Consider the following 15015-nt stretch of genomic DNA (forward strand, 5'->3'; position numbering starts at 1 on the left):
TGTCTTTCTTATGATGAGGGGCCGCCACCGCTCCTCTGTTTTATCAGAAGTCTGTGGAGATGGAGAAGAGGACCTCTGCTGTGGTCTCTGGGATGCTGACTTGTGTTCTGATTGGCTTGTGATGATGTGGCTGGGCACAAAGGGTTTCCAGACTCTTTGTGACAGCTTTCCTGGAGGACAGTCTCTGCTGGGGAAGGGGTTTAGTTTGGATATCGGGGACTGGTTGCTCGTGGGCGACATGGGGCCAGAGTCTGGAGACACTGGGACTTGACAGAGGGAGAGGAGACTCAGGGACTGGAGGATCGAGGCCAGCGAGGGTGACCAGTGCGATTGAGTGGTCTGTTCTCTAATGAGGTGTGCTGTTTAAAGGGCTAGAGTGTGCCTTCTAAAAGGAAACCAAGAAGTAGTAAATCTGAAAATCTAAAACTGGTGGGTCACTGTTAGGAAGAAAAAAACAATGTTATATGTAAAATACATTGCAACTAATCTTATAAACCATTTAACATTTAAAACGATCCCCATGTTTGTTGAGGTCATGGTAGGGAATTCAATTAAATATTATTATGGCACAAATTAATCTGATAGATGTAATAAAAAAAAAAAACACTTATGAATGAGATGATATCACACACAATATTTTCAAAATATATTGATAATTAAAAATTCCACCTGTAGAATTTATTGTATTATAATTCAAATTGGGCCAGTAAGTTTTAGGAAAAATAAAAATAAATACTTTTATTCAGCAAGGACATAACATTTATCAAAAGTAAAGACATTAAAGTGTTAAAAAAATATTTATATTTAAAATAAATTCTGTTCTTTAACTTTTTAACTAATAATCCTTAAAAGAATGTACCACAGTTTCTACAAAAATATTAAACATCACAACTATTTTTAACATTGATAATAATAAGAAATGTTCTTGAGCAAATCTGCCTATTAGAATCATTTCTGAAGAGTTATATGACACTGAAGACTGGAGGAATGATGCTGAAAATTCAGCTTTGCATCACAGGAATAAATTATATTTTAAAACATATTAACGTGTTTTACATAATTTTTGTGAGCATATTTGCTGAGCATAAATTCTTTCAAAAGCATTAAAAAATCTTAGTGATCCCAAACTTTTGAAAATTATACAATATAATATAATATAATATAATATAATATAATATACATTCTGCATCATTTAACTTTTGAGCACATATTATTCAGAAAGGAATAACCCTGATGTGCACTGTGGTGTTGGTTCACCTGGTTTGGTCTGACATCGTGTGATAGAGGTATATGGAGAACAGAATTGTGGGAAGGGGCCTCCTGACTCCATTGTCTGGCCTGGTCCATCTTCCTTTTTAGTCGCCGTTGAAACAGGATGTCATCTTCAGAACGGACACCAGACCGAGAGAAAAGGTGTTTACTGGGCTCTAGAACCGCTTAAAGACACACACACAAACAAACAAAATGCTCTAATGCACTTTTATTGCACTAATATAAATATCTAGCAGGCCAAAATGGAATTTATATCTTTTCTGTTTGTTTTTAGTTAATGGAGAATGTTTACACAACCATTTCTGCTTTTTTACCACATTTGTGGTTAGAGATGTGGGTACATTTTAATCTGATAATGGTGTTTTTGAAATCGGAAACACAAAGATGTTCAGGAAAAGATAAATAGTGTGTGTGTGTGGTACAAGATGTACACTCATTTATACGTTAAAAATTTTACTTATTGATGGTTGAGCCCATTAAGGTGGATACAGCTGTTTTTCGGACCGGCTCAACAGTGCTTACGGGGAAATAGAAATCAGAACAGCTCAGAACCCCAGAACTGATCGGCTCAGAGCCACTGCTGAATGAATGCTCACCGAAAACACAAAGATCATCTAAACTGGTCAAACCTGATGACTCTAAAGTGAAATCCCTAGGTGAAATGTGCAGTCATAATGCAATAACAAACATACTACATACTACATAGTCATGCAGTTAAATCAAATGTATTAGCACCTAGGAACCTTTATTAAACAATCAGGAATTTAACCCTGCTATATAGTAATTTAAATTCTTTCTAACGTTCATTTATTTTTAGGAGCATCATTACTCCAGTCTTCAATGTCACGTGATCCTTCATAAATCATTCTAATATGCTGATTTGCCGCTCAATATACATTTTTTATCAATGTTGTGCTGCTAAATGTTTTTGTGATAACTGTGATAAAGCCACTAGTGACGTCCTGCAATTCTAACAGGGAATCTGGGCCAAGGGTTGCATAAAAACTCTGTTGTGGCGAATTCATAAATACACACTATTTGATGCTTAACATACACAACTTAATATCAGCTGGCCTGATTATATTTGAGTGATTTTTTCTTCCTTTAAAGCAACACTATATAACTTTTGGCGCTATAGCGGTTATGAACAGAACTGCACGCATCCCGCGGAAGAACATTTTAACCGGAGCTACTTCTCAAAAGTGTCTGTCAATGCCGATTCACGCAAGTATGTGTTACTCCGCAGTGGTGACAGGGTACGAATAAAAAAAAAAAACACATTTATTATAAGTGTACCGTAATAATTCGGGATAAAACAAAAGGCGGCTTGGAAGATTAATTCATTATGTACTCGCTCATTATATACATTTAGCAAATTATGAACACAGACAAAGTTATATAGTTTTGCTTTAATGAATTCTAGAGCCGTTTCTATCAACATGAAGACAACATTTACTCAATCAATTGGAGCACCCCTACTGCTGAGGACATATTTCTTATTATTATTCATTCTGAAAACAGTTGTACTGCTTAATATACTTAAGATTTATGTATATTTATATATCCTTGCTAAGTAATATACTGATTCCTTTCCAAAATAAAATATTATTATAGCCTATAATTTAGTCGTACTCTAAATAAAGACCCTCATGGAGGAAGTTTTGCAGCTACAACCACTAGACGGCAACAGTCAGCTATCACACTGCATGACATGGCATCTTCAGAAAATACAGTATGTATCTTTTACTGTCTATGGGTATGTATAATTCTCTCTCTCGCTCTTTTTTTTTTAACTTTGTGAACACAATTCAACTGCAACATATAGAGGACATACAGTAATATAACAAACGGTTCATTGTTTGTCATTCTCTTTAAAATATGGTCAAAATTCATTGAGCTCTTTTTTTTAGGCAAATCAGTTGTTCAGTTTTATGCAAAACTATTTCAAATGAATTGTTCACTGCATAGCAAATAGTGAGTGAAATTACTGTATTTTAGACAACAGGGTCCACTTCCAGATGTAACTCCCAGATGTAAGTTTTTTTCCTTTTACAACCTACAACCTACAAGACCTACCATGTATTTAATGTATATAACATTATAAATGTCTTTTTTTCTGTCACTTAGTCAATTTAATGTGTCCTTACTAAATAAAAGTTATAATTCCTTTTAAGAAATCTAACTAACTCCACACATTTAAACTGTAATTTATATCCTGTAATATATTCAATAGTTGGACATCCATCGTTGTTTTGTTTGTTTGTGTTTGTCATGTCAGCTTCTGTGGCTATTTTCAATGTGAGAAAAATTGATGGCTAAATTATATCAGGTTTTTACAATTTATTTTTGCTTAAGACTGTATTTCGCAAAATCTCTTAAAAAACTGCAGTTAACTCAATAAAAAAGTTTTTCCATCATTGCTTCATGGGTTGAGTAGTTCAGATGAGCCTTGTTTACCAATTATATATATATATATATATATATATATAGAGAGAGAGAGAGAGAGAGAGAGAGAGAGAGAGAGAGAGAGAGAGAAATTTCCATTAGAGCACAATGACTTTCCTTACTTTACAAGAACTGACAGTTCTTTTGCCTCAGTTGTGGTTGGCACATCCGTGCTTCTCATGGTTTGCATCTGAGTGTCGGAGCAAGCAAAAGTGTTGTCTGTAGAGCAACTCAGGTCAGTAGAAGGCAAAGACTCGGAATAGATCAGCTGGAGTTCAGAAGTAAGATCTTTCATGGCAGACCTGGTCCTCTGTGCTCAAAAGTGATTAACGTTACTGTGGGATTAAACCTTCTTTAGCTCCCTATTAAAAAGCTATTTTAACTCTAAAAAAAAAATCATAAAAAAATAATGTCATTTAGTTTGATGTTTCTCAGAGAAATAATGATATCTCCTTACCTTTCGTGTGACTGTGTTGTATCCTGGGATATGTAGTCCGACACATTTTGTTTACATTGTTGTCGAAGACAGTTAACCAGCCAATAGAGTTTCGTATTTTGTGATCGACAGCAAATTGAACCAATAAGAGCTCAGCTCTCTCAACCTCTGAAGCCAATGACGAGCCAGGAATCTCACTGCGCGCGGAAGAGGAATGTCGGATTGTGTGGCTCATCGTCATTCTCTAAACTAAGGAGGATTGAAAGGTGAATAGCGTGTAGGTTTCTATTTTTGAAGTGTTTCCAGCTCCTAAATAGTGTTATTTAAAATATTATGTTATTGTTCAGGGATTTATGAAGTCGGCGAGGAGTTAATCAGGAATTTGGTTGGTTTTCAAGATAGCTAACGTCAGCCGTTTACATCACTACAATAGCTGATTAGCAAAATAATACTGTGATTGTTTTTACTTGTTTTTCTCCCTGTGCGTTCTCTCTAACTTTAAATGGTGACATTACCAAGATTTATATTGTTTTTATATACAGATAGTTATACACGTTTTAACCTACACCCATCCCTAACTCTACGACTCACAGAAAACTTAAAGACAAGACAACAACCTTTGTTTACTTTATTGTTATACCAGTTTTACAAACAAGGATGGAGTTTTATGGCGATTTTGTCAGATTTTGCTGATATAGGTTCTCACACACACACACACACACACACACACACACACAGAGAGAGAGAGAGAGAGGGAGAGAGAGAGAGCTGGGTAGATTGCTCACCAATTGTAGTTTATTACTGATTACATGATTTAAACTGTAGCTATTTAGTTATTCGTTTTAGGAAATGTATTACATTTTCTTTAAGGATTACTTTTTATCTAACTTGTTTTAAACAGGATTAAATATACCATATTGATATGAAAAAGCAAAGAGAAAACATGCAAATGTGTGTTAAAATATTGAAATATTAACGGCCTCAGAGATATATCAAGTAAATTTCATGTCAAAGGGGTTTGCCTGACAAACTGATTTGGGAATCCCTGTATTAGATTAGATTAAACTTTATTGTCATTGCACATATAAGGTACAAGGCAACGAAATGCAGTTAGTATCTAATCAGAAGTGTAATAAGTAGTAAGTACAGGATATACAGTGGCAACAATATGTTACAAATGTACCATAAATATATAAATAAAAGCAGTGCTATGGACATAATTTAGAGATTTTTAAATACTATCAGCATAATAAACAGACATGTGTACTATGAACATACTATACAAATGGATTATGTAATATGTGTACACTATAAGCAGAAACTATAAACATAATTTACAAATTAATATGTAAAAGCGATATATTAAGATGTGCAATGGAGATTTAAAACAAATATTCCAGTGTGCAAATGGACAATTTCTGAAACATTATTGAAAACAACGACATGATACACTCAATCTTTCAAAATGAATAAATTATCACTGCTATTGTGTGAATAATATGTAATCAGGTAATCCATAAAAAATAACTAATCTCATTATGACCATGATAAATTGTAATGTTTTTTTTTTTTATTATGAGTACTTGATGTAATCCTGATTATGTACCTAGCTCTGTATTTATAAATGCAGTACACATGCAGTGTGTGTGTGTGTATGTGTGTGTGTGTGTGTGTGCCCTCATAAATATAAAAGTATATCAAACTGCAGCCAATCAACTTAATTTTAAATTAAATCTGTTGAACCTGTTTCTTTATTTTAGTCATCATGTAGTAATTATCACATCCTCATCTGAATAAAATTACAGGAAAAAAAAATCAGGAGGTACAATGCTTCACTGTAAAATCAAGACTGAGAAAATGGGTGAGGCGGCAAACCATAAGATTCTTTTTATATTTCTGTTTTAGTATGTGGAGTGTTTTATGTGGTTAAAAATGTTCTTTGCAGATGCTGGGGCTCGAAATCGCCTTGATGCAGTATTGCAAGGACTGGTTGAGAGGAGTGACAGTGAGAGGTTAGTGCATTATTAGAGCTTTATTATTACTGTCTTGAGCTTTGAAAGCTTCAGACTGTAACAGCGTAGCTGCAAATGGACCTCAAGCAATTAGAGCTCATTAGTGATGGGTCCACTTTAGAAGATTGTCAATAGGTCTCAATGTAATATCTTACTGTGAAATAATTTGCCTGTCACTGAAAGTAAAAGTGCTACAAGATTTAAAATAACAGTCTATCAGAACAAGACTGATACTGTGTTAGTGACACAGTGATTTACTTGAAGTCTACTTGCTATTTACTTCAAAATGGAAATGGAAACTATATTACTGTCCAGCTTAATATATATATATAAAAAATATTCTTTTCTATACCCACTGGAGAACATCTAGTCTCAGAGATGATTTCCTGACAGACTCAGATCAGTCAGGTGTGAGGTGTTATTTTAATGTAGAAGCAATAGATACTATAAAAAATGTTTATATATCATCACATAATGTAAATTGTTATCACTTCCAAGCTCTAGGGCCCTATCATACACCCAGCGCAAGGCGTGACGCAAGTGTTGTCATAATGGATAGCCATTGCATTTATCAGAATTAGGCTACCTACTTGCTCGTGCTTAAGCAGCTCTATTTCAGAACGGTTCTGTCTTTGCGCTTGCAAATTCTGCCATATAAATAGCAAATCTGCCATGGCACGAGCGCACATGCTTCTTAAAGGGAATGGGAGATGACAGTCTGATTGGTTTATTGCACATTACTCCCAAAAAACACCCATAACTCATTAAGAGAATAGAGACAATCCGTTGAGACCATTTGCCCAATGCCTATTGTAATAATCATATTAACATTTTTTTTATAACTAATACCATATAAAATACATATTTTACTCCCGTTCTGTATTCTGGTAAAAATTATGAGGAATGTCTCATTCGCCATCTACATATTTGTAATCTGATGGTTTGATTGTTTTTTGGGTGGGGTGCTCCACAGAATTGGAGAACCAAACATCTAGGACAACAGAAAGTTATTAGGAAATCTGAATGACTAGATTCTCTGAACATGATGACCATTTATGGCTTCTCAAAGATTTTGTTTTTTCAACTGAGCTCAGGAAAATATTTAGTGTAGTATTGATTTATAGCTTTGTTTGTTAAAATCCATTTATATTTCAGCTTTCTGAATAATGATAGTCTGAGATTATTTACGGCTGTGTTTCTGGAAATACTTGTTTTTCTCATGTTTTTCAGTAATGTTTTAATTTGAACCTTTCAGAGTATCCAAATAAAAAAAAAATCAGGAAAAGAATACAGGCAATAAATTACTTTTATATAGTAGAGCAGTTTTTTGGGGGGAAAATTGGCATTTGTGTAATCCTTTGTGCTCTTTCTTCCTTTCCCTGCATAGAGAGCCGAATGAAGAGGATTCTGGGAAAATGGTGGCAGACTCTTTGAGCAAGTATGCACATACAGTATTTTCATATGATTGATGTAAACATTATCTTCTCTTGACTGGGAAAAAGGTTTAATTCTAATGTTATGCACATTAAATGTTTTGTTTTTACAGGGATTTGTCACCTTCTTCTGCAGGGAAAAGGCAAGCAGAATCTTCTCTGACCTTTATTTTAAAGGAATAATTCAGCTAAAAATAAACAGTTGCTGAAAATGTACTTTAATAGAGTAGTTTGTTTCTTCATCGAAACAGATTTAGAGAAATTTAGCATTACATCACTTGCTCACCAATGGATCCTCTGCAGTGAATGGGTGCCGTCAGAATGAAAGTCCAAACAGTAATTGACACAACTCCAATCTATTAATGAATGTCTCGTGATGTGAAATGTGGTCTGTTTGTAAGAAACATTCATCATTAAGATGTTTTTTTACTTCAAAAAGTTTCCCATACATAATATTGTTTCTGCACAGAAAAGTCTAAATCAGGTGAGAAATATGCATATATCAACACTAAACAAAAATGTTAGTGGACTATATTTTATTTATTATGGATTATGGTCTCCTAATTTGTCCAGATGCAATGCTTTATAGTTAAAACATCTTGATGGATTAGTTTATTGTAAATGCTCAGCATTTCATTTCACAAGACATTAACTGATGAACTGGGGTGGTGTGGTTTACTTGTGGATTATTCTGATGATTTTCTCAGCTGTTTGGGCTCTCATTCTGATGGCACCCATTCACTGCATAAGATCCATTGCAGAGCAAGTGATGTAAATCAAACTATCTCAAAATCTGAAAAATCATTGCAAATATACCATAATTATTCAATATGTCAACTAACGTTAGTACAGTACTGCTCATATTAATGGTCTTTAACATTCAAAGTGAGCTTTATAAATAGTTAGAATAGCAAAATAGCTGATATTAATTCCTAAATGGTTTGGAAGAGTTTGCTTTAAGAGCCTCTTCCTGCCTTTCACAGACCATCATCACGATTCCCACAACACAGAAGGAAGAAGCGTAAAGAGATGGATGACAGTCTGGCAGACACCAACCAGCACAAACAAAGTAAGAGTTAGATCCTGAAAGCCACAGTTTTTTTACACCTTGTCTGCCTCTCTCATTTCTGGGAATAACACTCAGCACCAGCCAAATTTTGATATTTTATTTTCACAGTGGCTGGTTGTTTTACCCAATCTACTATCAGCTGTTATGGCAGGCAGCTACTTACATTTGTCTTTGTTTTATTTTAATTAATTTATTTAAGGATACCAAGTAGGGGAGAGCTTTGAATTCAGGTAAATTTTTAAATGAATGACACAAAGTGCATTATTCAATCTCTTCCTGTCTATGTAGGTAACTTTGTATCTGACAGATCAGTAAAATGTTTAATAATTTCTGAGAAACACTATTGGGTTTTCATATCATTCAACATGTGTGGTGACTGAGGGAGGTTTTTTTTTAAGCCAAGGTTTAGAGAAACTAATTTTAGTTAAAAAAAAGTTGATCTCATAAGACCCATTTCCTGTTTTCTTACGTGCTACACGTCTCTTCTTCTCCATCAGATGCTTATATTATCAAGTTATTTGACCGCAGTGTGGACTTGGCTCAGTTCAGCACCACCACGCCGCTCTATCCCATTTGTCGGGCATGGATGAGAAACAACCCATCAATGCGGGAGAGAACAGAGCCCAGCCCCCCTCACAGCTCCGGGGAGGATGAGGTCATACCCAGCGTTCACTTTGAAATCATTTTAAATACTCATCCCATTCATATCTATGAAATACTCAGAATAACACAGTTGGTTCACAGTCTATATAACTGCACTTGCAAATCTAGTGTTGATTATTTTTCAAAGATGGATGTGTTTCAAGTTAAACACAAGATAAACTCTCTCTCACATTGCCATTTGCCACAGAAAATGACAAATGCAAACATGCTTCCAGTAATGTACTTAAAATGGAAGTCAGTTTTGGCCACTATTCTATTTTTGTTAGAGCACAGCACATACATTATTGTGCATCAAAAATAATTTTGTGCAGTTTTCTAAATAATATTTTTTAGCTCTTCTTTGGTCAGAACCATGGAGAGCAATCGCGGATAGGTCTGTCCTATGCACCGAAATTTTTAACAATGCAACAAAACATTTAAAGAGCATCAAGCTCTTAAAATCTATATTATGTATACACACAGATAATATAACAGTTGGCTATATTAGTCAATATTTTTTATTAGGTTAAGCAGTGATTGGATAACGTTTTTTTTTTTTTTTTTTTTTACATTTTTAATTTAAGGCCCACCCACAATTGGTCTGGTCCATCCAAAACTGGAATCCTGGCACCAAGTCTGGGCCACACTGAGCTGTGCGTAACGCCCAAAGACATGAAGTGAACAAGACAGACGCTGTCCTGTACTGCATGAAATGGTTAACTCTGTGCCGATGCATGTGCAAAAGATTTAACTAATCATGAAGTCAATCAGGATACATAACACAGCCTACAAAAGGCCTACACTAACACCCCCCCACAATATAGTTCCCACATCCCTGCTAGAACAACAAAAATTTAATGAAAACCATTAAAAAATTTGAACCATTAACTGAAATAAAATATTTCAGGTAGTCACCAAGGTTGAATTTCTTATTTTCATTTAGTTAACTTGATATACTAAATAACTAAAACTAAAACTCTCGAAAAAAAAAAAAAAAAAAAAAAAAACTACTAAAATTACAAAACACAACAAATTTATGCAAACCATAAACTAAAATGTAACTGAAAGTTAAAATACAAAATTTTTGGCAAAACTATAATAATAGTATCCCAGTGACACTAAAATAATAATGCTTTAGTCTTCCTTTGCAAGTCTTCTTTCCTTCCTTTTTTTCCCCCAATCATTATCTTTGTAAATCATGTTAAGCAGCTTATGTTTTAATAAATTTGGCACACTCATTTAAGGTTCACTTGGCTCACTTCATTTATACATCATATTACAGTATATAACTGTCCAGTAACCTTTTAATAGTAAAGTAATATGTACAAAAAACAAGTATTAAAATTGGGGGAAACTGCTCTTCGATTCTTAGGGTGTACTCACACTAGGCAAGGTTGCCATGAACCGGGCCCGAGTACGATCTTTGGTGGTCAAACGCACTCGGGCACGGTTCAAACTGGCTAGTGTGAGTACACCCTTATATAGAGGTTGAGCAGCTGGCTGTCTGGTGCAGTTTTAACAACCTGGATCTGAACACTCTCAAAACAGTGGCGATGATAGTGGACTTCAGGAGAAACCCCCCTGCACTCCCCCTACTCACCATCATAGACAGCACATAGACTGCAGTGGAGTCATTCAGATTCCTGCGAACCACCATCTCGCATGACCTGAAGTGGAACAATTACATTGACTCCATTGTTAAAAAGGCCAAACAAAGGTTGTACTTCCTTTGCCAGCTGAGGAAGTTTAACCTGCCACAGGAGCTGCTGAAACCGTTCTACTCAGCCTTCATTGAGTCTGTCCTGTGCACTTCAGTAACTGTCTGGTTTGGTTCAGCTGCAAAATCAGATATCAGAAGACTACAGAGGACGGTTTGGACTGCTGAAAGGATTATTGGTGCTCCCCTGCCCTCCCTTCAATAACTGTATACATCCAGAGTGAGCAAAAGGGCTCAGAAAATAACTCTGAATCCCTCACATCCAAGTTACCCCATCTTTGAACTTTTGCCATCTGGCCGGTGCTTCAGAGCCACAAATACGAGGACAGCCAGGCAATCTACTTCATGAACATTTAAATGTTCTCCACTTATGCAGTAAAAATGTGCAATATCCTTATATTAATTTGTTAGCCCTCCATCCTAGTACATCCCTGCATTCTACTCTATTCTATTCCATTATCATTGGTAGCACAACTGTTTATACAATTTATTTATTTGAATTTTTTTTTTTAGTCTGTGTGTTGTTTTCTCTGTGTACTGGAAGCTTATGTCACTAAAACAAATTCCTTGGATGTTCATGCAAACTTGGCAATAAAGCTCTTTCTGATTCTGATTATTCTTTCAGATGACTGACATGCTTAATGGCAAAGGACAGAACGTGTATAGGCTTCCTCCACCTGTTTCCTGTCCAGTAGGTGCAGCTGGTGAACCTGTCAATCTCAGAATTCCACCTGTAGAGAAACCTACAGAGAGTCAGGTGAGCTATGGCAACTGTTGTGTCATACACGGTCTACTGGACGCAGTAATCTTTCTTTACAGATCTGCATTTAAGCAAACTGCTAAGTGACAGAAGATAAAGTTTCCATCAAACACCTCCTCTTAACTCTTAACCAATCGTTGTTAGGAATGTGATAAGTAAACCTGTTTGCATACCGATTTTTTTTTGGTCTTGTCATCCTTTAATTTGTAACACTAATGTAGCTAAATTGTGTGCTTAGATCAATTGTGTGCCGAATTAGATCATATCTAATTTGGTTTTTTTCCAGTCTGTAGATGCTGCAGCAGGCACCTCATCTCTTATCTTCAGTCACATCAAACGCTGGAAGAAAATTAGACAAAAGTATAATTTTTCATCATTCTATCATTTCTACTATGAATACGGGTGGGGGCAAGGATACAAATTACACTGTGTATATGATATTTATAATTTATTTTTCATATATGTTAAAGGTGGAAGGAGGCCTCCAATAAGAATCAGCTGAGATACAGCGAGAACATAAAAATCCTCAAGGAAATGTATGAACGTTAGTTCACATACATCACTAGTGCATTTGAAGAATATCTTCGCTAATGAAGCAAAAGATGTCCAGGCATGAAGCCTTCAAGGAGAGCGAAATAACCCAAAATTCTGAATTGAGAGCTGAACTAAATGTTTTTATTGTTGTTTATTTTTCTCTTTACATGCAAACTCACAAGAACTTCAAATAAAAATGCAGTACTGAAAATAAATGTGATGCGTGTTATGAATAAAGCATTATTAATTATGATAGTTCTCAGCCATTTCCAACTTGCAACACTCAATATTTGTCTAGCATCAAACTTAACCCTCTAGAGTCTATGGATATTTTAGAGGCCTGGAGAAGTTTTGTCATGCCTTTCAATAGACTTTCAAACTAAATTTTTTGCATCATTACTCCAGTCACACAATCCTACAGAAATCCTTTTAACAATCTGATTTTCTCATAAGAATTTTTTTATTGTAATTATCATCATCATTATTATTATTATTAATGCTGAAAAGTGCTGAGAATATTATTATTATTATTTTTTTTTTTTTTGGGGGGGGTAAATTTAAAGAACGGGTGAGTTATGTCTTATTCCTCTCATTGCGGAACAAACGGTAAAATAAAAACTACTTGAAGAACAATCTCGCTGTGTTGTCTTCTGTTGTGTGGGCATATTGAAGCCACGTGTCTCAGTTAAACATTAGAATCTGAATAGGGTGTTCAGCACGGGGCGTGGTCGCATTAGAAGATAATGAAGGGAGACGTGAAAAACCGACATAGTGTTGTTTTCATATGGATTACTTCATCACATAATATTTGTTTAGTTTAAAAGTAGACATGTCAGGCTTTCTATAGACATATCTCTCATGTCTATTCATTGAGTATTCAGTTACAGTTCATTTTAATTACGCTTTTGTAAATGAAGATCAGCACAGACAAAGGCTGCAGACAGCACACCCTGTTTGTTATCTTTATTTTATAAATGCACAAAGTTTTGTTGTTATTATGTCTATTTACAAAAAAGAAGACCCTTTACAGATTTGATTGATGTATTGCTCTTATCTGTACGATCAAAACTGAAAGTGTGATTTAAGTTCTTTTCAGGGTAATCAGGAGAAAATGACTCATAACGTGTATACGCGTTAATCGACTCCAGAGGTTTAACTGTCATTTTGCGTTATTGATACACTGTTTTCCTAATTATTATTATTCCTTTATTTAACAAGGGTAAATCATACCTATTAAATCTAATCAGTGTTGATCAGTTGCTTTGACGCAATGTATTTTGTTTAAAGCACTATATAAATAAAGTTGACTTGACTTGACTTGACCTCTGGGGAAGAGTGGTGTATACATCAGGACATCAGGAGATCGATCTGCCAATCCTGCCGGTGTTCCAGGGCGCAACAATCTCTGGCGAATGCTTCTCTCAGTTACCGTCCGGAAACGTAGTAGTGCTAAGAGGCTCGCGACCTCCTGGGGGGTTTCCAGAGCAGCTACTGCAGTTCGACCGTCTCCAGGGCACCAAGCTAACTGCTCTGATGACACCAGAGATCAGTCTTGAGAGGCTGATTCCCTTTGTAGACAGATGACGGTTTGTCATCGATGTGTCGTTCTCGCGAGCTGGGGTTAAGACTTAACACCAAGGAAAGTGTGCTTTTTCCAGTACAGAGAACCACTTATCTGGGCATGGTGTGGGATTCGACCACGATGCAGGCACGTATGTAATCTACGCGGATCGAGTCGATCCTCACTGCAGTTGTGAGAGAAGGCCAGTCACTCAATGTCAAGCATTCTCGGAGATTGCTGGGTCTGATGGCAGCTGCGTCCAACATGAATGCTATTGGCCTGCTGTACATGAGACCCCTACAGTGGTGGCTCAAGACCAAGGGGTTCTCCCAGAGGGGAAACCCACTTGGCATGCTAAAAGTCACGTGGAAATGCCTACGTGCCTTAGACATGTGGAGAAAACCTTGGTTCTTGTCTCACCGTGTAATGCTAGCAACGGACACATCCCTCACCGGCTGGGGTGCGGTCATTAGTGGCCACCCTGCCTGCGGTCTGTGGAGTGGCCACCAACCGACATGGCATATCATCTGCCCGAGGATGCTGGCCGTGCTTCGAGCACTAAATTACTTTCTCTCAGACCTAAGAGGTCACCATGTGTTGCTGCGCAATGACAACACAGCAGTGGTCTCTTACATCAACCACCAAGGAGTTCTGCGCTCACACCCGTTTATACAAACTAGTGAACCCGATCCTTGAGTGGTCCCAGGGTGGTCCCTCGCTGAGAGGAGTCCACATTCCTGGGCATCTTAATATGGGAGCAGACATCCTGTTGAGGCAGGGGCAGAGAAACGAGGAAAGGGGGCTTAACACCGAGGTGATGAAGCAGAGTTGGAAAGGTTGGCCAGACTCAGGTGGATCTGTCTACGGCTCAGGAGACATCGCACTGTCCCCTCTGGCTTCCTGTGACTCATCCAGCTCCACTGAGGCTGGTCGCCATGGTACAGATGTGACCGAGACTTCATCTGTACATTTTTCCCTGATTGCTTTGCTCCAGGGAGTTCTGGAGAGAGTACGCTGGGACGGAGTCGGGCCTTGTTAGTAGCCCCGTTCTGGCCGAGCCGGGTATGGTTCCTGTGCCTGATTTCTCTTTTTGATGACACTTCATGGGAGGTTCCCATCAGGAGTGGATCTCCT

The 15015-nt window shown here is 36.7% G+C and overlaps 1 protein-coding gene across 1 annotated transcript; it reads left to right on the top strand.

Moving 5' to 3' along the window:
* Positions 1 to 4370: 4370 nt before the first annotated feature.
* Positions 4371 to 12511, top strand: LOC113077791 (protein lin-37 homolog). The gene is made up of 10 exons (XM_026250060.1): positions 4371 to 4419; positions 5959 to 6014; positions 6099 to 6165; positions 7553 to 7603; positions 7712 to 7741; positions 8582 to 8667; positions 9165 to 9322; positions 11652 to 11783; positions 12073 to 12146; positions 12257 to 12511. The coding sequence occupies exons 2-10, from the start codon at positions 5981 to 5983 to the stop codon at positions 12333 to 12335; spliced, it is 711 nt and encodes a 236-aa protein (XP_026105845.1). The 5' UTR covers positions 4371 to 4419; positions 5959 to 5980; the 3' UTR covers positions 12336 to 12511.
* The last annotated feature ends 2504 nt before the right edge of the window (positions 12512 to 15015 follow it).

This window comes from Carassius auratus, unplaced genomic scaffold (assembly GCF_003368295.1).
Source record: "Carassius auratus strain Wakin unplaced genomic scaffold, ASM336829v1 scaf_tig00023221, whole genome shotgun sequence".
Lineage (NCBI taxonomy): Eukaryota > Metazoa > Chordata > Actinopteri > Cypriniformes > Cyprinidae > Carassius > Carassius auratus.